Source organism: Bacillus rossius, chromosome 3, assembly GCF_032445375.1.
Source record: "Bacillus rossius redtenbacheri isolate Brsri chromosome 3, Brsri_v3, whole genome shotgun sequence".
In the NCBI taxonomy this organism is placed as follows: domain Eukaryota; kingdom Metazoa; phylum Arthropoda; class Insecta; order Phasmatodea; family Bacillidae; genus Bacillus; species Bacillus rossius.
The window spans coordinates 101,962,187-101,985,951 of NC_086332.1; the positions used below are offsets into that span (position 1 = coordinate 101,962,187).

General features: G+C 35.9%; 1 protein-coding gene across 1 annotated transcript in view; it reads left to right on the plus strand.

Annotated features, from left to right (window-relative positions):
* LOC134531353 (agrin-like) overlaps window positions 1-23,765 on the plus strand; it is a 946,059-nt gene that overhangs the window by 460,534 nt on the left and 461,760 nt on the right. The window contains exon 6 of the mRNA XM_063367052.1: window positions 8,328-8,546. Coding sequence (XP_063223122.1) covers window positions 8,328-8,546 — 219 coding nt within the window. The remainder of the gene's footprint in view (window positions 1-8,327; window positions 8,547-23,765) is intronic.

Genomic DNA, 23,765 nt, shown 5'->3' on the forward strand with positions numbered 1-23,765 from the left:
TGAGTACATTTTGTTTAGTTTATATTCTACTTTTATTAGGTATGCCACAGCTATGTAACGGGATGTATTCTTAACTTGGCTGATTTATACGAAAATGCCAAGGCTAAGAGAAACGTGGCGTGGCTCAGCTTTGTGCAGGTATGGAAGCTTGTAAAGGCTGTGCAATTGAGACAAACGAAGCTTTTTGTATTCTTGAAGGAATCTAAGGAGTTAAACAATATTTTTTTAGTAAAGAAAAAAAATAAAATAGAATTCATAAAATATTTTTTTTGGAAACAATTGGTCAAAAAGATATATATATTTTAAACAAAAACAAATGCGGTTTTGTTGGCAGTAGGTAATTCGACGAATAAGGTTTACGACAAAAAGACATTTCGTATAGAATAATCATTGTGCGTTTGTCAAGGCGATAATAATGCAATTAAGTGGAAGAACTAGGAACCCAAATACGAAAATTAGGTTTCAGCAGATTTAATACAAAACATAACGATCTTTAATCGTTTAAAATTGAAAATTTGCCTAGAACATAGCGTCCTTTGACCAAACTATTACAGTAGAAGTCATTCCCAAAAATTAATTGAATACCAAGCGCTAATGACTTTACAGGGTAAGCCATATGTATCGGCCAGTCACCGTTAGCTTTAGGCATTTTCTTCTCTTATATACTATACTTTTGTGAACTAAATTATAAACTTGAAACAATAATTAACGATATTAACTTTAAACGAAAATTGTTTCAGCTCCATTGGAGTCATTCGATTTCTATTAATATCTGAAGTTACATAGAATATAATCTATCGTAGCTCCTTTAGTTGTAAAAGCGATTTATTAAGTTATTAACTATGATACTTTGTTACCACTACTTGGCTTATTTTTCACGTACCTGTGGCTATACATTTATCACAGATTATTTAAAGCATTATGTGAGAAAGCAGAATGTGTTTGGCTCTAACGCCAATAATTTTTATGCGAGGGCTATAATTTTATAACAGTTATGCGCGGGAAATTTTCCAGACAATCATTTAATGGTTGTGAATTGAAACCGGTAGAAAGTTTTTGAAGCAGAGTGGAGCACGGAAAATTTAAGTTAAATGTTTGTATTAAGATAAATGTTTGTAACTCATTTCAAGTTACACCGTTTAGCCGAGGAATAATTTTTCACACTTTGGTTTGCGTTATAACCTCCCAAATCAACAATCTGTGACATGATATACGAACGCTCTGCCGTTGCGTGTGTGCTAGGCAGAGCGGTAACAAAACAGAAAAGTTATGTTACAATGACTTTGTTTGGTCTCTTAAACAAGAAATATATATGACGGTAATATTTTTCCCAACAATAAATTGAATACTACTACTACTACTACTACTGAAAATTCTGATTTTAATTACAATCTAAAATAAGCACGATTAGTGGGTATATAAAAATTATACTTCATTAGGTTGCAACTAGTCTAGGAAATTTAAAGTCACTAACATGGTTTGCTCAGTGTTCTGTTGTGAGTATAGTCTGCCAGGATACCAACTAAGATCATTAAACTCTTAGTTTTATATAATATTTTGGGTCACGTGATCAACATAACAATGATGTAGTGTAAGATTTCTTGGAGTGTTCCAGTTTTTCCTTTTCCTCAGTCTCTATGCTCCAACCGTACATTGTGCCCATTGTTGGGTCTCGCCCTTCTTAATGTTTTCTTTGTCTCGGGTGGAAGGAACGGTGTATTTATTATAAAAGTTAAATAAAATATTTACGAATTTTAAGTTGTGAATGATTATCAACTATACTACTTCTTGAAATGTTACTAAAACAAGGATTTTTTTTTTGGAATACAGAGTTACCGTACATTTCTGCAGCCTACTGGGTGCAAGAGAATATTTCCTATACTTATACGAGACCAGAAGTGTGTATTGCATAAATCAGCACCCAATGAGCAGAATCGTTGCAAGTTTAGCTACGAAATGAAATTTAGCTAGATTATTTTATTTTTATAGTATCCTAAGATACAATTTAATTTCACTAGCGGGAAAAAAGTAGATGAGGCAGTTTTTTTGGCCTATTTGGTGAGAAACACCGCAGTAGGGTGTCGGAAATCCACATTATAAAAGGAAATTACTCGACGTATTCTCAGTCAGGTTTTGCATGAAAAATATTTTTCAAGCTACGAATGTTTCTTACTTTTATGTTGTTGGTTTCCAACATGGTGTGTCCCAAAATATTGTAAATAAATGCATACTCAACCACTTAAGATGTGTAAATTAAAACCGTTTCACGTTTTTTTAATGATAAAATATTAGGATCACCACTTGAAGTCTTCCAAGTATCCACAGCAAGATGAATATACTACACGCCCGTTCATTACCTTTCGTGCAGGGGCGACTACGCCGTAGAAGTGCGTGGCGTTTCCACCCTTAGAGCTTACTGACATCCATGCAAATATCATCAATAATAATTTTAGGTGGGCGGCACCTTAAAAGGTTATTAACTTGATGAACTCATCCTCGCCTCTGAAGAGAAATACAGGACGACTCACTGTCATGTAATAAATTCAGTTTTGCCGGGCATGTCACAATAGAAGGGGCTGCTTATTCAAGCTCTCAGTTTGCGGCAAAAGAAAATTAGATTGGCACTTTAGAATGTGGTCGCCGGTTCTGCAGGTGGCTGTACCCCGCTGAAGTAAATCTGCGTCGGATCGGTCCACGAACCTCTCGAGCTGCAAGAGCCAAAACTAACCCCCAACCCCAAACTTTGGTGTGCGGCCCTTTTACCCCTCCCCCCAAACATTGATTCTAAACAGGACTCTGAGCTACTGCCGTCTCGGCGTCCCTCAGACAAATGTTTCCCTCCACGGGAACCTGGGGAATGCAGAGTTAAACTGCTCACAGACCTTAGCAAGTTAAGCATCATGCTAGCCAATTTATATTTATATTTATAAGCACGATTTAATAATTAAAGAACTGATTACCTTATAGAAAATTTATTTATTTTGTGTAAATATTTACAATTTTTTATGCACATACATAGTAGTTTAATTGATTCTTCCGAATGAGAGAAGTTTGTTCTTTAAGATATTTAATAGAATTTAACTCAAAAATCCTTTTATTTGTCCTTTGAAGAGCCATGAAAGTGTTGAAGCAGCTTACTTAATAATAATAAATTATAAATATTTTATTATTATTTGTAAATTTGCCTGATTATTTTAAACTTATAAGTGTTTTTAATTTTTTAAAAACACGTGTGGTTAGATGATTTAATATGTTAAAGGACAATTTAATTTTTTAAAAATGAACTTTATGGTATTAAGAAGGATTGAGAAGGTTTTTTAATACACAAATGCTTTCAGCTTTTAACTGTAAGTAAAACGTCAGTTATGTTTATAGAAATTTTGAGCGTAAAAATCTTAAAAATTTTAGAACATTAAATTTATTTACTAAATCCAAATTTGTTTGCATGTTTACACTTAAATGGCAAGTTTTTTATCTGTAAACTACTTAAATAAGACCTTTATAACAGTTAAGAGAATAATCAATCACTCACCAAAACATTAAAACTTACCTAACCATTTATAACAATTTTTTTTATTTTAGTGTGCGAATGGAAAGCAATAGATATAAGTGCTAAACAAGCACATGAACAGTCCTGTTACATATTTCATATTAACGAATTCGTGTAAACTTTTCATTAATCAAAAACTTAATTGAAAATTATTTAAATCCAGATTGTGTAGGCTATTAAAGAAATACTGCAGTGTGTGTACTTTACTTATTTTTAAAATAACATAGTTAAAGCGCAGCACGACAAATAACTACTCCTTTATTTTTCGTGTTTACAGGCCGTGGCACTTTTTACATTTCTTTACTTCTGTTGCTCAAAAGTTCAAGATATCTTCATTCAAGTGGGTGCCTTTTAAGTCTCACATGCTACCCTGAAGAAACCACACTATAACTCAAATGATAAAAAAACTGAAAAAAAAGTAAAATACAATAATCTAATAAATCATTATCACCTGTTTTTTATTAGATATATATGAAAATCTTATGTTTTATTGTCTCCAATTATTTTGTAAGAGAGCATAAATGTCTCTGTATGAATAAAATCTCTCCATTATTCAGTTAAGCTATCTTAGAGTAAAAACTGTTTTTATCTTCAACATAAATCCAAAGCTTTCGCAGATGTACCACCGAATGCCATTTAAGTCTAAATAACGTGAAAGCGTGCAGTCTTCCAGAAATAATGGTTAAAGAAGGTAGTGGAAGGCGGGAAATACGAAGGGAAAAATTGGGGTGAAGATTGGCCCCACTAAAGAGTAATGAACGTTAATCACTCTTTCCTTTTGACCTGCCCCCATAATATATCTCTCGGCACTTTCCTGAAGCCATTTCTCTCAGCAGAGTAGAAGCTGTATTGAGCTATCGACGTGATAAAGTGTTAACACAATAATTTTTACTTCGAAGTTAAGAGTTATTGCCAAGAAGCTTTACTTTTTTATATTGTGTTTCTAGGAATACAGGTCTCTATTTGGTAATATTTAACATCTTTTTAAAAAAAAAATGTTAAAGAAATTTTAGAGGTTATCTTATTAAAACATTAAATAACTTAGTATGTTCTCGCCTACGAACTTAACTTCTTAAGTGCAGCAATTACTGAGATCAGATGCTATTCAAACACTTCAGACCTGACTGTTACACTATCTATAATAGTGAAATAGAAAATTTTTCGATTTCATATGAGTTTGGTGGGAGATTAAACGTTTGTGGATATAAGTTACTATTGACAAAATAATATAATTTAACAAATAGTCTATGAGTTCTAACTGTAGCACAAGCCAACGAAGAGCGAGTGAATTACTATAAGCTAGCAACAAGTGAATAATTATTTGATTATAAAATATTCAGGCTCATGTTGTATTTAGATAACTCATTAAAATAATGAATAATATACAAGTGAGACTTCTCAAACACAGTCATCGCTGGAATGACTGTAGCAGTTGTATACTTACCCTTTCAATTTTTTTTTTTTAATTATTTAAAAATTTCTTTTTTTAAACTCCCAATCCATTGGCTACCACATCAGCCGATGAAATAAGGCTCTTTAACTAAAGTATAATTTTTCCCTTGATTTTTTTACAACTTGAACGTTTGCCATATTGTTCACCACTACTTTGCTTACTATAGAAGAGCATGCAACTTGTGAAGTACAGTATGCTCACAAAAAAATGAAAAATACATTCTTCATAAATAAAATTATGCATCACTTAAGAGTATTACACACGGAGGTGCCCACATAGACATAAAGTAGAAGTTAAAATAGGCCCTTTCTCATTGGCTGACCAGGAAGAACACCTAGCTAGATTTACTCTCGGTACTGGTTTGTCACCCTTCAAGATACTGACAGCAAGGTGCAGTGAAACGTCATTCAACTTTGTTACTAATTGTTGTTTTAAACGAAATTTCAAGAATGCAGTCTATTTATAAAGTTGCTAAATAATATGTTATAGCCTGAGATATTTTTGTCACATTAGTAATGACATCGCGTAAACATTTAACTAAGTGTGTATGAGTTATTCTGCTTAATTTAGCTTGGAACATTGGTTGAGTAAATGCTTTTACGACAAATTATTAAAATTGTAAATGCTTGTAATTCATATCACAATCATTTTTATAGTTACACACTAAATAATGTCTTCTTCAACTGTTTTGTAAATTGTCTGAAGTAAGTACACATATTAAAAGCATCTCTCGTCCCTCCCTGATACTTTCTCTATATCTCTATCCATCTATATCTGCATATAGCTAAGTGTGCAAAGTTTCATTGCATTCAGATGAATGGTTTAGGAACACATAAGGAACAAACAAATAAAGAAACAAAAAAAAACATTTATGTATAGATAATGCAGTATATAAACCTTACTTTGAGTTTCCTAACAAATATTTTGGCCTCAAAAAAATTAATTTGCCTTCGTATTATATTAAAAGAGAGCATTATTATAAAACATTTTTTATTTATACATACAAATATCTATGGACAACCAACCTATTAAAAGAATTTTTAAAAGTAAATTGTTCTATTTTCAAGTCATTAGATGCAGTTCCAAACGAATGACCAAAACTAAAATATCCAATGTTAGCCTATTTGAGAGTAAGACGCTTTTCAAACGCAAATATGTATTTTTAAGTTTTAGTAATTTTTTATTTAAATACTAATAATCTTCATAAATATGCCTATTTATATAACAAAACTACAATGGCAATAAAAACTGTTACATACATTGAACTCATAACCATAGTACCTGTTTGTTTAAAGAATTAAGAAGAACATTATATGTCTTATTATTGCGAAAAATATGCAATGTTTAGAATAAACACCACAATGGTATTATTTGAATTACAAGCCAGTTATATACTAGAAAATCTGTGTTACATGCTCGGGGTAAGGAATGTATGCGTATCACGTTTTACAGTTGTGGGTATATATTCGGTATATTTATTTACTTAAATGCACAGTTTATTTATTAAAAATCATTCCCATACTGACATCCAGGGCTTGGCTTTTCCCTAGTTTCCCGAGATCATCCAGGCAACACTTGGGCGGTTCCTTGCAGTAACCACGGCCGGTCCTTCACCCTGTCACTTTTATTGTTTTATTGTTCGTTACGTCCTTCCCTGATGGCCCACAACGTGTCCGATGGTCAAACTCACAACGAGGTCACACACTTCGTGAACAGTCCAAGCAATCACAGCGACACATCATCCCGCGTAACTTACTTGCTGGGTTCAGGGATGGTTTTTGAGTTTCCCTTCACCACCCCACTGTGGAAGACAAAGGAAAACCACCGCAGTTTCACTGTGCACTTCAGAACATTGGGCGAGTTGTGGATCTCACCACCACAGTTTCACCGTGCACTTCATAACCTTAGGCGAGTTGCGGTTCTCACTACCGCAGTTTCACCCTGCACTTCATAACCCTTGGCGAGTTGCGGCTCTCACCACCGCAATTTCAACCTGCACTTCATAACCTTGGGCGAGTTGCGGTTCTCACTACCGCAGTTTCAACCTGCACTTCATAACCCTTGGCGAGTTGCGGCTCTCACCACCGCAATTTCAACCTGCACTTCATAACCTTGGGCGAGTTGCGGTTCTCACTACCGCAGTTTCAACCTGCACTTCATAACCCTTGGTGATTTGCGGCTCTCACCACCGCAATTTCTACCTGCACTTCATAACCTTGGGCGAGTTGCGGTTCTCACTACCGCAGTTTCAACCTGCACTTCATAACCCTTGGTGATTTGCGGCTCTCACCACCGCAATTTCTACCTGCACTTCATAACCTTGGGCGAGTTGCGGTTCTCACTACCGCAGTTTCAACCTGCACTTCATAACCCTTGGCGAGTTGCGGCTCTCACCACCGCAATTTCAACCTGCACTTCATAACCTTGGGCGAGTTGCGGTTCTCACCACCGCAGTTTCAACCTGCACTTCATAACCCTTGGCGAGTTGCGGCTCTCACTATCGCAGTTTCACCCTGCACTTCATAACCTTGAGCGAGTTGCGGCTCTAATTACCACGAATCAGGTCGAGCGGAAAGAATTTGGAATCGTTGTTTTAAAATAAGAAAATGTGGTCTTATCGCATTTGCGACACTACATAAACGTTCAATAACAACGTAAAACATAGTTTTTGATTACGATTTTACTTGTTGGTTTATTTTTGTCCTAATCTGTAAGTATTATAATTCTTCCACAGAAAGAAGGCCACATAACTGTGTCCCACTTGAATATGGAGTTTAACTTGTCATTCATAAATCCGCTTAAGTTTCATGTCTTTGTTCTTTACAAAGCAGAGAACATTTTATTTTTGAGCATTGTGTATTAAAAGTAAGGCATAATTCGACCGTCCAACCTCGACTGTAGGTTCATAACGAAAAAAATGTTGAAAATATGTATATTTATGCTTTCTAAAGCTGGTATACATTTTTTGAATTTATACAAACATAACATAAATGGATCACTCCCATATATATATATATATATATATATATATATATATATATATATGTCATTTTGCGACTGAATAAGCCTTCTGGTAGTTTTATAATTCTGAGGTGTGTCAAGTGCTGGGGTGTGGAGAAATCTGGGACGTGGAGAATGCTGAGGTGTTAAGAATGGTGATAAATTGAGAATTCTGAAGTGTGTCAAGTGCTGGGGTGTGGTGAGTGCTGAGGTGAGTCGTATGCTGTGGTGTTGAGATTGCTGATGAGTGGATAATGCCGAGGCCTGAAATGTGTCATGTGCGGAGGTGTGTCTTGTGCTGATACGTGACGGGTGTTGCCGCAGAGCCGTGCGAGAAGACGTACTGCCAGTTCGGCGCGGACTGCGTGACGCGGCCGGACGGCAGTGCGCACTGCGAGTGTCCGCTGGGGTGCCCCGCCCCAGGGGCTGGCCAGGCGACTGTGTGCGGCACTGACGGGGTCAGCTACCCCAGCCACTGCGCCTTGCGGCTGGAGGCGTGTCGCCGCGGCCGGGACGTGCGCGTGCAGTACGGCGGCGAGTGTGGTGAGTGCAGCTCTGCTTCTCTAACCCGTCCCTCACACCTTCGCCTCAACTCATCTACGTTCCGCACAAGTCATAACTTGTACCGTTAGAACAAACGATAACTCCTTAGACGCGTTCCGGGTGACATTTCAGTATGCAACTCACCGCGTGTGGAAATTGAACAGGATAAAGTCCCATGTGCATGCGCGTTTCATCCGTGTTCAAACGTAAAAAATACAGCTTATCAAGTAGTTTATCTCAAAACGAATGTAAATAGTTAATAGCAGAAAAAAATAATAATATATATGATTGTTTCTATTTTTTTCTCCACTGAAAAGTATATTTACGATTATGAAGACATTGCTATTTCAATACGAACCACAGATGCTAAGTAGGCCTAGTACAGCCACTGCACTACTGTATACATGATCACTAACAGACAGTTAAATTTTCCCAGAAAACCATTGGAAGGATTATCGCAAGATTCTGCCCAGTCGAGGTTTAGTGCTTGAACCAGTGGTGTTGAACTTTTTAAAACACTCGTGGACTTCACGATCGTGGGCCACCAAACAGAACTGCTGAAGTACACATGTGATTAGAAAACTCGAGATATAGAGGAGCATCTGTCCATCAAAAGCATTTAAGACGTTAAGTTTTGGATGGTAAATTATGTTTATTAATTTCGTTATTTAAGTTTTGTTTTTTCAGAGGATGAAAGTGGCTAACAGGGTTGTTTGTAGAATAATCTTGGTGCACTCCAAATACATACTTAAAACCACCGCAGGGCTATACATTACACCTTACCCCCTTCATTTTTATGCCATAAAATGTAAGGGTAACCTCTCAAGGTCTCCTAGTAAACCTATGGATTACAAGCAAACTGTGCCAATCCAGAGCCTTGCACGTTGAGGTGATACCGCAATGAAAACACCAGCGAGTATCGTCCATATCATTAAGCCTCGTTAACACAAATTTGCTCCTTGCTAGGCGGACACCTTAAAACTGTTTGTTAACCAATACATAATGGGTTCACACGGTAACCCAGGTAAGATTCACGTTGATACGTAACAGTGAGTGAGCAGTCTCCACCCACTTTCACTCGCCAGACACCGCGTGGAGCCGGCCAGGTCCCTCCCTGCCTGTGTTACACTCGCGACCCTCGCAAGTTTCCGTTCTGACGTCCTCGATGGACCCTAATTCTTTCATTCAGGTAACTATGCAAGTGAAAATGGATGGGCCTAGCACTGAACTACTAATTTACTAATAGTCCCATGAAAAACATGTATCGTAGCTCCATTGTGTAAGGCTGTTGGCATATTTTTAATGTTTTACAATCGAATAGCTGTGTATGTGTTCTACTTTCACTGCAGAAAGTATTTCAAACTTCCTGTCCAGTACAGTACAATTAAAAACGTTATGCTTCTATTCAATGCGTCGCTTTCGCTACAATTTTACAAAGTAATGGGTCTATCCCAATATTAAATTCAAACTAAAAGTCTTATTTAAGTGTTAATATCAGCTTATTTTAACATATTTACCAGCAAATCGTATGTCAACCATCCAGCCATGCATAAAAGTCTATAAAACAGTTCATTTCAGAAATAGTCTATAACACAATTTTGATCATTCCCGTTCTGTATCTCAATATATTTAACTGCAGAATATTTCCTACTAAATGGTATGAATATGATCGCAATTAGACTCGTTTACAGTTACGAGAGAGAACAGACTGTTCTCTAAACGACAAAGCATATCCTTTTAAAGATCATATATTTGCAAGTAATTTTTGTGCATAGTATTCAGATCCAGTAGCTATGTGTTATTGTCTTAGTGTACATATAATAACAGTCATAGAAGCTAATATTGATTCCGTATCGATGCCTGCAGCGTTATGCAGCACATGTGCAGTTACTGCAGCAAGGAGTTTACCTTGAGGAAGACGTCATAAGAGGACTAAGTGTATATTGGATCCTTTCCAAAATAACTTGCATTTGCAGTCCGTGCCAGACATCAGACATCTTATGTTTGAAGATATATCTTGAATTATAATCGCTCGATTCTTAAAACTAAGATAACTAATGATAGCAAGGAAGAGGCTACAACGCTAATGAATAGTGTTGAATGCAAAATATTATACTTACATTATTATAACCAAGAATATGTTAATTCTTATTACACTCATGATTCAGTATTAAATGCTGATGAAGATATTAAAACGACACTGGTCGAGTTGCACCTCTATGGGTAACGAAAATATATTTACAAAGAATACTAGTCACCTCCGCGACCTTGAAAACAATATAGCAGAGCCTGAAACTGCAAGATCAAAGACTATAAAGAAGCTCTGAGGCCAAAACAATGGAAATGACTTTTTCAATAAATATTATTTACACATTTCATGGTTATGATAATCATTATAATTATGCCTACGAGACTGGTAATAGTAATTATAAAGACTGTAGATATTTTTAGCATTAAGTCAGTGAAGGTGTAAAGAAGATTGTAGCAGCAGACGTGATTGATTACGTGTTACGGAAATTTCCAAGCTTAGATATTTCTCGACATTATAAAGACTTGTTTAACATTATGCCAAAATTGTAACTATCATCAAAGAGTTAATACTGTTAACTTTTTTATGACCTACCTGCATATTTTGATACTTGTCATGGAGCCATTGAAGTGATTAGAGCCTAATTTATCTAGTTGAAGCAAAATATAACCAGTTGCAGTCAAATGGAGCCAGTTGTAGAGAAATGCGGGCGTCTTGGAGCAATGTTTAAATATAATTGTTTAAGCTAAAATTAAAACACAATAATCTGCCAAAAATGTATTAAAATGGTTGTTGGTTTGGAATCACCTATTAATGAATATGGTTGTTGTATTAACACGTGTATTACACTAGTCGCTGCGAGTGTATAAAAAGGGAACAAGACGGCCAGGTCTCCAGTTTACTTGTGTCTCTGAGAGAGTGAGGATCGTATGGTTTGACTGGGCTGGTACAAGAGATCAGTGACTTTTCTTGGCTGCTATGCCATATGCGTCAGTGACTTCATTGATCAAAGCGCAACATCTGCCGGTGCTCCATGACCAATCTGTGCCTACTGATATAATGTCATTAACTTGAACATGCTTAGTATTTTGATATGTGACTGTCATAACTCTGAACATGTTAGATATCTGTGCAACATGTCATATATTCAGTTTATACACATTGTAAACTCTAAAGGTTATGTTAAGAATTGTAAAGGATTGGTTACTTATGTATCAGGAATTAAATGTATCTTCTTTGTCAAGGCTTTTAGCTACGGGTACATGTTTAGTGCAAAGCGACACGAAATTTACCGCAGTATATTTATTGCTGTAAAAAAATTATCTTCTTTGTTAAAAAATTCTGTGTTACAATCTGTCATCCTGATAAATCCAAAATGCATGACAAAAAATTGTAAAACTCAAAACTGAAAAGTGATTGGCTCCGCCTTGTTTTACGACTTCTGAATGTGGATATATAAATAGGTTAACTTTAGTGTGGCTCTCAGTTCACTTCTGATTGCGGAAGTGCGAGGATAGGCACTCTTGGGAGTTATTCTATATACTTATTTATTCTGTAATTAGGACTATAACTATCGATATCTTCAGAAGCATAAACGACGAAGATAATGGAATCTGTACCATCAGCAGTCCAAGCTTCTTCAGCGAAGTCCGACCTAGAGTCTACAACACAAATGGTAATGACAACTTCTTTGTCAGATGTGTTCTCGATGGCAATGACAATGGCATCGATCTCATTATCTACCAATGGTGTTGTGATTTCATCACGTATATTTGGGTACTATTGTATCAATGGCATCGATCTCATAATCTACCAATGGTGTTGTGATTTCATCACGTACATTTGGGTTCTATTGTATCTACTATGATTAGACGTCTTAACATTGTAGCAATTTTAAGTGCCTTAAGCTGTATGGCTCGTAAAACCTGGCTCCAGTGCGGTACAATGGTGATATATTTGGTAATGAAGTGTTACGAAACGATGATCTGAAAAATGATAGCAAGACATCCAAAACACTGGTTTCATAATCATTGAAAACTGAAGGAATTATTGATGGTGATTTTGTGTTCTTTTTTATAGTGGAGTAGAACTAATGTAATTAATAATGTTTGTAAGAATGTTTTGTATGATTTTTCTTGTCTCTATAACCTAGACTTTAATAGTAAATATTATTTCAGGTGATACAAACTTAAAATTTATTTTTGGGCTAAAATTGCCTTTTTCTTTGCATCAGCCAAGGATCCAACCAAGGTCAAGAATAGATCGACTAAATCAATATATGAATAGACAATTTTTTTGATGGTTTGGAATTTTTCCCAAAATATTTATATCATACTAGCTGCAGTACCCGGCGTTGCCCGGGCTGAAAACAGGGTGAAGGGGACCTTTTTCGAAATCAGACGTAGTTAGTAATTGTATTCTTAATTTGAATGTCAAGTGTGCAAAATATTTTATATCACTTTCAGATCCCGACAGACGTTGTTCTGCTAGTGTATAGTTTTTTACCTGTATATATCGAAAAATTGGTGGGCTGTATGTAATCTAGACTTTATAAAGCACTATAGAAAGAAGCTGAAAAATAAGAGATTAGTAATATTGAAATGATTCCATCAGTGGCGTAGCGTGGGTGGGGCGGAGGGGGCGGCCCGCCCCGGGCGGCAGCCCGCGGGGGCGGGTCGCCGGTGAAGCGGGTTGAGATCTGATCTATGATTCATTCATTACATGTGTCAGACACACTATAATGTTCCATTTTTATCTAAAATTTTGCGTACCAACTATTTTTTAATATTTATTTAAAATAAAAACTGCGAAATCACTGACAGAGCTCTTTATAACGTTTGTTTGTTTCCATCGAACGGCAACATCGCATCACGCCGCGCCGCCCGGCGCGCGCGTGCCGAGTTGAGCGGCACTCCTTATTATGTTAATTACTCATACAAAATCTTTTGTTTCACGCGTCGGCCCGTGTCGATGCCTCTCTTTCGCACTCATTGAATTTAGTACTACGCATTGTACTGTAAAGTTTGACCTTAACCCAGGGCAAACCAAACAACTTCCACAAACCGGGACACAGTAAAACTCCTATATTGCCCCGTACCACGAGCGCAGGTAAACCCAAAAAAATATTAAAACCCAAATTAATAGCAGGCTTAAAAAATACTTATAAGGTTGCGAACAGTGAGAGGAGGCAGCAAGTTAAAAAGACGCAAAATTTATATGACAACATTTAATAAATAAATATATATATATATATTAAAATCGTTTCATCACAAATCGGCGCATCCATCATAAAATACATACCATATTACTACTTATAAAAAAATAGCTATATAATAATACTAAAAAAATACTTTAACAATTCCCCCCAAAAATTATAATTTGATCATATACTTCGGAGCTCCGAAAATTAAATATAATTACCAAAAAGGCATTAAAAATACATAAGAACATATTAATACAAATACAAATACAAATATAGATACGCACCGGGCGTATCACCGCTGTAAATACCAATTAACATAGGCGAAATCTAGCAAAAAATTGACACACCTTAACATGCAAATAAAACTCTGCGCTTTAAAAACCCTCTTAGTGGAAAGTAGAGACCGTTTCGTGCAAGAAGCAATTGACTTTGCTAAGACTCTCTGCGAAAAACTCGGAATCGAACTCAAAACGAGAAGAATTCGCAGGAAAAAACGCATGCATGGCGATGAATCTTCTGAAGATGCAGCTTTGTCTCACGAACAGGAAATCCGTCGAGAGATTATCTCATCATTCGACAAGATCATTCAAGAAATGACGACTCGATTCCAGCAAATTCAAGAAATATCGGACAAGTTCGGATTTTTGATGCCAGTGAAACTTTTGGACAGCAAGTTCGAGTGTGATCTTTCCCATGTATTAGAAGACATCGACAAGGACGAGTTTCAGATGGAGCGGAAGCGTCTTCAGCAGTTTGTTGTTGTTGCCTGTTCTGAATCAGAGGAAGATATAAGTGGTAAAGGACCACTGGAGCTCCTCCAGTTCATTCAAAAACTGAATCTCGTAATTTCGGTTCCAAATATAGTCATCTTGATTCGAATATATTTGACTTTGGCGATTAGTGTTGCAAGTTGTGAGAGAAAATTTTCGAAGTTGAAGCTAATAAAAAATTACCTCAGATCTACTATGAGCTCCGCTAGACTATCAAACTTGGCTATATTGTCGATTGAACAAGAATTGGCTGCTAATATTGATTTTGACAACGTTATTTCTGACTTCGCTGCTCATAAGGCCCGTAGAATCCGCTTGTAAAACCGCTCATCCTATTTTAACTTCAATAAAAGGTACCTCATTGCATGTGAAATTTAATTTTAATTAAGCACCTATAGAATGGGGGCGGCAAAATGGGTCTCCCGCCCCAGGCGCCGAGATGGCACGCTACGCCATTGGATTCCATTATCTAGCTAATGCTCAGCATGCATTGCAATGCCTCATTCAGTTTTGTTTTGTAATATGTTTAAAGTAGTTACACATATACAAATCATCCATCCATATCTCTAAATATATATTTATCTCTATTTACATCTATATATATGTATCTCTCTATCTCTATTTATTTCTTTATATCAACATATATACATCCCACTATATCTCTTCTATACATAAATTTCTATATAGCGCTATACATCCTTATATCTCTTTATCTAACCCATTTCATTCTCTATACCTCGCTCTATCTCAACTTATCTCTCTGTCCCTCTCAATCTCACTCTGTATATATATCACTCTATCTCTGTCTCTCTTTTATATTTAAATAAATTGTCTCATGCGTGCACACTTAGACAACAAAAACAGACGAAGTGCAGCTATATAATATGAAATGAACACATTTTTTAAAACTATTCGTGCTCCAACTATTGAAAAATAGTTATAACGTCTCAGAAACCATCACGGGCATCCGCAAAACAACTCACCAAAATTTAATCGCAATCGGATTAATGGTATAGGAACGCATACGGCACAAACAAACGAAAATTAAAGACATGACAAACGCATCGAACGAAGGTGCGTTTAAAATTCAAGGCAACTCTATATATTGACGAAGTTAAGAACCAAACTGTTATAAGCACCTTTAGCCTATTTTGCTAGCCGCTGCGAGCTCCACTAAGTGGGCTGGTCTCACCAAGGAGAAAAATATTAATTTGCAAGACCTTACTATGTGTATGATCGTGTGGCAGACATAGAGAAATGACACTCACTCACTATTTGTATATCTATGACCTATGATTTTTTCTGTTATACAATGAGATGTTCACTTTTTCACTCCCTGCAAGAAATATATATATATATATATCCAATTGTGAATCCTAACCATCCTCGAATCCCCGTGAACTCACACAAAAAATTTCATCAAAATCGGTCCAGCCGTCTAGGAGGAGTTCAGTGACATACACACGCACACAAGAAATTTATATATATACTAGATAATGCCCGGCATGCGTTGCAATGCCTCAATCAATTTTTTTTTGTAATTTTTTAAACATATACTAAGCATCTCTCTTTATCTCTCTAATTCTCTATCTCTCTATGTATATCTCTATAACTCTCTCTATCTTTATATTTATATCTCTATCTCTCTATATATCTTTCTAGCGGACCCGACAGACATTGTCCTGCCCAAATGTACTTTTTGTGAGATATGTATATGGCGGTAAGTATTTCTACACTGGACATTTTGTATCTTCTCATTATACATACCCCTCCTCTTGGGCACGCCACTGCCGTTACCAAAAACCTTTCCCATGGTTACGCAGATGGCAACAACAATGCAAAAGCCCGTTGCCATGGAGGCTAATTATCAACAATGCTTAGTTTTTTTTTTCTTTTAAAGCGTGTTTGTTTAGTTTTTCTTAACTCAGAATCGAGATAAAATATCCAATTGTGAATCTAAACCATCCTCGAATCCCCGTGAACTCACACACAAAATTTCATCAAAATCGCGTACAAACAGACAGACAGAAAAAGTACTGTTTTATTATAGTAAGATAGATAGATTATTCTTACATGTTCGCATCCATTCAGTATATGAAAAATCAGCATGCATAGCCCCACACCTATAACTATACGTATCTGCTGCCCACGACTTTTTCCGCATGGAATTTTGTATTATCTTGCACCATTTAGAAATTTAAACATTATAACATAACAGTTGATACAGTTGTAGTAGTTTTCTTATGTTCACAAATGATAATTTTTCTCACCTCTATTTCAGTCTTTGCAATAAAAATATGTTACTACCTAAATTTTGAGTAAATATGTTTCTACTTTCAAATGTAATCACGGGAAGACACTTCATAAAATGTCTTTGTAAACCACATTTACTGTTTTTTCCGTCTTGAGCTAGAATGTAAAGATTATCTGTATTACTGACCCGCGAGCAGGCTACATACATTTCAGAGAGAGAGAGAGAGAGAGTGAGAGAAAGACACCTATTGAATGTCTATCTAACTAATTTTTTTATGAGAGCATATTTTCATTAAATAAATCATGAAATCATTCAACGATAAAAGCTGTTTATTTAACCAAGCGGACGGGTTCGCTCCAAGGAGAAAATTGACGCGGCGAGACCTCGTGGACATAGAGAAATGACACACACTCACTATTTGTGTGGCTATGAAACATGATTTTTTTCTGCAATTTAAATTGTAATATACAAAAAGGGTATTGAAAATTGAAACAAATATTGCAACACCATAAACTGTCAGGATCTTTATTTTTTTCTTACTCTCTACTTAGTTCCTTACAATAGCAAAACTTAATGGCTTCTAATAATTCGTTGCAATTTTTGCTTTTAAAGCGTGTTTTTTTAGTTTTTCTTAACTCAGAATCGAGATAAAATATCCAATTGTGAATCCAAACCATCCTCACTATTTGTGTGGCTATGAAACATGATTATTTTCTGCAATTTAAATTGTAATATACAAAAAGGGTATTGAAAATTGAAACAAATATGGCGACACTATAAACTGTCAGGATCTTTATTTTTTTCTTACTCTCTACTTAGTTCCTTACAATAACAAAACTTAATGGCTTCTAATAATGCGTTGCAATTTTTGCTTTTAAAGCGTGTTTTTTTAGTTTTTCTTAACTCAGAATCGAGATAAAATATCCAATTGTGAATCTAAACCATCCTCACTATTTGTGTGACTATGAAACATGATTTTTTTCTGCAATTTAAATTGTAATATACAAAAAAGGGTATTGAAAATTGAAACAAATATGGCGACAATATAAACTGTCAGGATCTTTATTGTTTTCTTACTCTCTACTTAGTTCCTTACAATAGCAAAACTTAATGGCTTCTAATAATGCGTTGCAATTTTTGCTTTTAAAGCGTGTTTTTTTAGTTTTTCTTAACTCAGAATCGAGATAAAATATCCAATTGTGAATCTAAACCATCCTCGAATCCCCGTGAACTCACACACAAAATTTCATCAAAATCGGTCGAGCCGTCTAGGAGGAGTTAAGTGACATACACACGCACACAAGAAATATATATATAAAGATAAAGATTTATAAATTTCCAATATGGCCAACAAGATGGCAGACGCCACAATAGCCGAAGATTTCATGACTGCACTTAAATGGGTAAAATTCAAAGCAAATTTTTGGTAGTACACTATAGAAGACGATGTGTTCAATACACTTAACACTCCTATTAGCAAGCAATGAAAACAAAGATGCTGGCAGCGCACTCTAGTGGACAATGTGCGCAATACATGATACTAGTTATCCTAGTAGCGATTATTTGAAACAAACATGGTGTCTGGGCCTCCAACCAAATGCTGCTATATGTCCTCCTAATAAAAAAGTTATCATTATATATATTATTCAATTCTTAATCTGGCTGATGCTTCGATGACCGTGTGGTCTGTCAATGATCGAATAACCGCGTATCCAATGCATTTTTTAAAAAAAAATAATTTGCTCATTTCTATAAGGCTCATCAAAATTGGTATGAAATGGAACATAGACCTTACATGCATAAGATAGCGTGACTCTTGTGCACTCTAGGAACAAACAGCAGAAACAAAGTTGATGGCATCTGGCAGACGAATAAAATATAGCCGACTTTAATAAAAGAAAAAAAGATTGCGAAAATTTCAGAATCCAACATGGGGGAAGGTTCTAAAAAACAAAATCTCAAATGTGAAGTCATAATCTAATATGGCGGAATCCAAGATGGTGGCCGAAGTCAAGGTCATGGAAATTGGTGGCCGGGGTTAAGGTCAAAGATCAGTGTCATCCGCGATGGCGGCCGTGATGTCAAATTCAAATATGTCGGACCACAATTTCAATCCACGCACCTGCACGAGGCACAGGACCCCCTATTATATATACTACTTCTAGAGTGCTTTGAAATCAACCAGTACAATTTTCTCATTTAATATAACTGTGTCAACTAATGATGTACATTTGACACTTTGTTAACATTTCTCGTATTTAAATTTGGTTTTATGCTATGCATTTATGCACAAAGTAACAAGATAATGTAAAAAAAATCTGTAGTTTTATTGTTTTAATTTTTGTACCCTCATACATATATCAATATTTTTCGCGAAAATAATATTCTAGCACCATTAGTCTGAATTAAAGTATGCCCGTGGCAGCGGTTTCTTTCTTCTGCAAGAGAAGCCATTGCCTTATTTGGCCGGGCCATTCAGAGCGCAGGATTGCTGTGGTTCCTGTGCTGGCATTATGCGTATACCTGAAAAATAACTCAATCACGAAACACAGACGAAGATGTATCACGAAAAGATGTGTCTGCTTGTATGGCTTCTGAAGCTCTTCGATCAAGTCCGCAGCATTTCTGACTTCCAAAAAGAATCCCCCCTCTTTAAGTAAGTCACTGATATTGCATATGCTGTGTACCATTTCGCAGATCCGTTGCGCTCCAAGCTATATTCCACTGGTATGTACATAATCCAGGAACATCTATGGGCGATTAGTGTCAGAGGCTTTTATTCTTTATCACTGGGTTTCACACGACTGGGTATGCCCTTTTGGCCCGTGTTTGTTACTGGCTCAGGTTCGTCCAGGGCGTATCGAGAGAACCGTAGTTCATTTACTAAAAAAAACTATTGATTGAAAAAGCAGTGATATCGATTTAATATGCATAATTTTCATGCATATAATAATGTATGTGTCTTGTCACTTATCTCAAATTTGACAGTTTCAAAAGAAGTACCATGGGTGCCAATTTCCTAATTGTCACTTGCAAAGAAACATATTAAGTTCATTTATCAAGACTGACAACCACATGATTCACAGAAAAATAGTGGCAAAAAGATACGCAGACAAATAGCAGTTCTCTTGAAAACGGTCAAATTTGAGACGAGTTAATGACACAGATTATACTTATAAAATTTCCGGGATATACTTCAAAACTAATATACCATGTCAAAATATATATATTTTCCAACCAATTTCGATAAATAATGGAAAGGCATTTTCTGCAGTAATGATTATGATTATTCCTAGATGTTTCGAGATACATTTCACCAACAGACTGGACTTGCTGTTTTGCACGTACTTGTAAACATTCCAACGGTTCATTCACTCAATTACACAGGTAGAAGTATTGTTTTTAGAGTTCCTTTAATTCAAAAGCTTTACACAACTCCGCCAAAATTTACATTTAATTCACGTTATTAAAGATAACTTTCAACTTAATTCTTTAGTTGGGTTTTTTACAGACTATTTTCTTTAAGTGTTATGATTTTATAATTTCAAATATATAAAACTAATAATTTTATCTTACGAGAGGTATAATGACATAATTTCTTATCAGAACTGTGCACGAATATAAATCTTTATATTTACGTTGTTATAATGAATATATCATTAAATAAAAAAAATGTTTCTGAAAATAATGAAAAATAGTTGAGTGGCAAACTAAAGGTTAACTATAAACGCTGCCGTTTGATTTTTGGTTTTTAATTGAAATTGATTTACGTAGATGTAAACATATTTAAGTACTTTAGTAAACTACACGTAAGATAAACGTAATTTTGACATGTAATAAATGTTTTGAATTCTCATTTGACATTAAAAGTAATTGGTGTTTAAAATAGTTTGTCTTGCAATATTGGTTTGGACACATCAGGAAGTGGGGAGACGGTAATTTCAACTTGCTTTGTGTATAGAGGGCAACAACTTCGGACGCTCTTACAGTAGCCAGTCCGGAAATGGGTTTGAGAATTCTGCCCCTAACAAAGCGATAGTAATCGCTTCCTTAGCGATCGAGTGCCCGGCGAGGGTGGTTAACCCCGCTCCCTCCGTCCAAACCACCGAGGCCCACTCCTAACGATATTACGGCGCGCCGAGTCGGGAACCCAATCCATTAAGCGGCCAGCCGCGGCTGCGTCGATCCATTATAAAGAATAGGCGAGACGTCTAGAGGAAGCAAGATAGAGAGAGGAGGGCCACAAACGTCCCAGACACAGTCGGCCGCAAGAAAGGTGCGCTTTGATTGGAAGGGAATTACGAGGAGGCTCCGGACGGCTTGAAACGCCAGCCGGAGACAAATCACTTTCGCGGGCCAGAGATGAAAGAACCGGTGAGCTTTCTTCCTCGTGAAAAAATCTGTCCGGCTTTCGGGGAAGTTTTTCAGAGTAACGCGACTATAAAAGAACACTCTCTGAATTTATTTCCTTCAAATGTTTTATGGGGACAAATATCATATGATTTAACATTAACGAAAGATTTTATTCTTAAAAAGCGGTTTTCTTATTTGAACTTTCATTATTTTTTGAGTGCGTCAATTTTTTAATTTAATGGATATTTTATTACAACACTTGTCAGTATACTATACTTAACTAAATAGTTACCATATTATTTACTTTAGAAAATGAATTTGTGTTTACTTTACTGATCGTGGTTTTGGTAATGTAGTAATTTACGGAATGGCCGTAAAAGTTGATACAGAGTTTCTCCAGGGAGTATGTGAGCAAATGAAGTTATTTTAAAACTTGTATTAAGTTTTATTTCCATTGTTGCAGCAATTTTTGACCACATTTTTATAAATACCTCTGCTTCTATTCGTCCCTAATGACGAACTTGACGTGATTATTACACCGCGACGGCCTGAGTAAAATTAAGTCAGTTCTTAATTTCTTACGTAAATTTCCCTTTCTTTTCGAAATTTGAAATCTTTATATTAATCTTTTCCTCGCCATTTTCTCCTGAATACATTCGGTTTGCCTTCGTTTATTTCTCTTATTTACTTCACAGAAAATGACTATTAATATTCGAAAATTCCTTACAAAACAATTTCAACTTTTCCTTTTTATCAACAGCATATCTATTTTGCAATATAGTTATTAATTTCAGAGATTCTTAAAATAATTACGTTTTCTACGTTTTTGTTCACTAATGGCATCAGCTATTGCACATTCATATAATGTCATAAATATTTATGTACCATTACTTCCGAAATTCCAACCCTGAAATTTCTGTAACTTATGACATAATTTTCTCACGATGCGATGTTAGAATTTTAGCACTGTCTGGAGATTTGTCTCTGGTGGCTAGCTACCCTAAAAAAAGTGTTATTAATGGAAAAAATAACACTGAAATTTCTGTACGGTTGCCATATTAATGTAAAATATTTTAAGATGTATTTTTTGTAGAAAAACTGCTTCAAAAAAGACTCTATTAAAATCTACTCATTAATGCTTGACAGTAGTATGTGAATGACGGAGCTGGGACAGGCCTCAGGCGGTGGTGCCGGTGCCGGCGTCCGCCATCTTGGATTTGTGACGTCACGGCGGCAAAAATTCCTCAAAATTCCTCAAAAATGACTCAAAATGACTCAAAATTTCCCGTTTTAAGAAAAAAATTTCCCGTTTTCGAGGGAAAAATTCCCGTTTCGAGGGAAAATTTCCCGTTTTAGTCCTTAAAAATCCCAGCGGCTAGAAATGTCCTGATAGAGGCTTAAGCATCCTTAACTCAAGCCTCAGTTAAGCCTCTATCAGGATGTGACCTTGACCTTTGACCTTGACCCCGACGGCCATCTTGGATCCACCATCTTGGATGACGTCATTTCGTTTTCTCGAACATTCCGGCATTGTGTTATCCGCCATTTTGAATTATGATGTCACCATTGCAATTTCCGTTACGGCCGCCATCTTTAAATTTATTATCCGATTTTAATGAAAAAAATTTTAAAATTATAAAAAAATTAAATAATATTTTTAATAAAAAATATTTAATAAAAACATTTACGACACGGAGCTCGGAGTCCTCGGTTCGAACCCGACGAGTGCAAAAAAATTAAAAAATGATGACCGATCCTTCCCTCACAGTGGACGCAGGCATACTGACTCCCACCACTTTTTTTTTCAAAGCATATATATCGTCAGGTAGTATGATGTCATGTCCGCCATCTTGTCTTCGATGCTGGAAGCCATCATCATTGTATCGTCGGCTAGAGTGCGCCGATGACATGTTAGTTTAATTCGTATCCGCTAGAGTGCAGTTATAATTTATTACTGTGACACCCGCCATCTTGTCATTTGGCCGCCATCTTGAAAATCCGTAATTATTTAGCTAGAAATTCGGGAAAAAGTTCAAAATTCATTAAATAAATCACTCATTAATTTACATATTGATTCGATCGATTCCCGTCCTCGGTTCGATCTTGGATGATGCAAAAAAAATTAAATATAACATCAATTTAACATAATAGTAACAGGTTCGAGGAATTAAACACTGCAAGTTCTTTTACAAACATAATATTTATTACATAATTTCTATTCTACTACAGGATCATTTGAGAAAGCCAGCAATCTTATAATCATTTAGTTCCGCAGCGGTGTGAAACGACTAATTCTTAGCTCCAATCGGTTTATACTAGACAGAGTCCAGCCAGAACCTTTACAGACATAGTCCACCTCTTCTTGACAGAGTTTCTGGATACCGTTTTTAACAGTTTGCTTCACATCGTTAGAACTGTAAATTACTGCAGCCGATGTCTTGAATGCACACTTCTTCACTTTGTCATCGAACGGATATGGCTTTCCATATATACAGTCCAACCACAAGTTATATTTCAAAGGTCCGTTTGTTGCTACATCATCAGTAAGCTGATTGATTATGTCCTCTCTGATATCATCAAGACAATTACAAATGTCTTTCGACTCACCTAA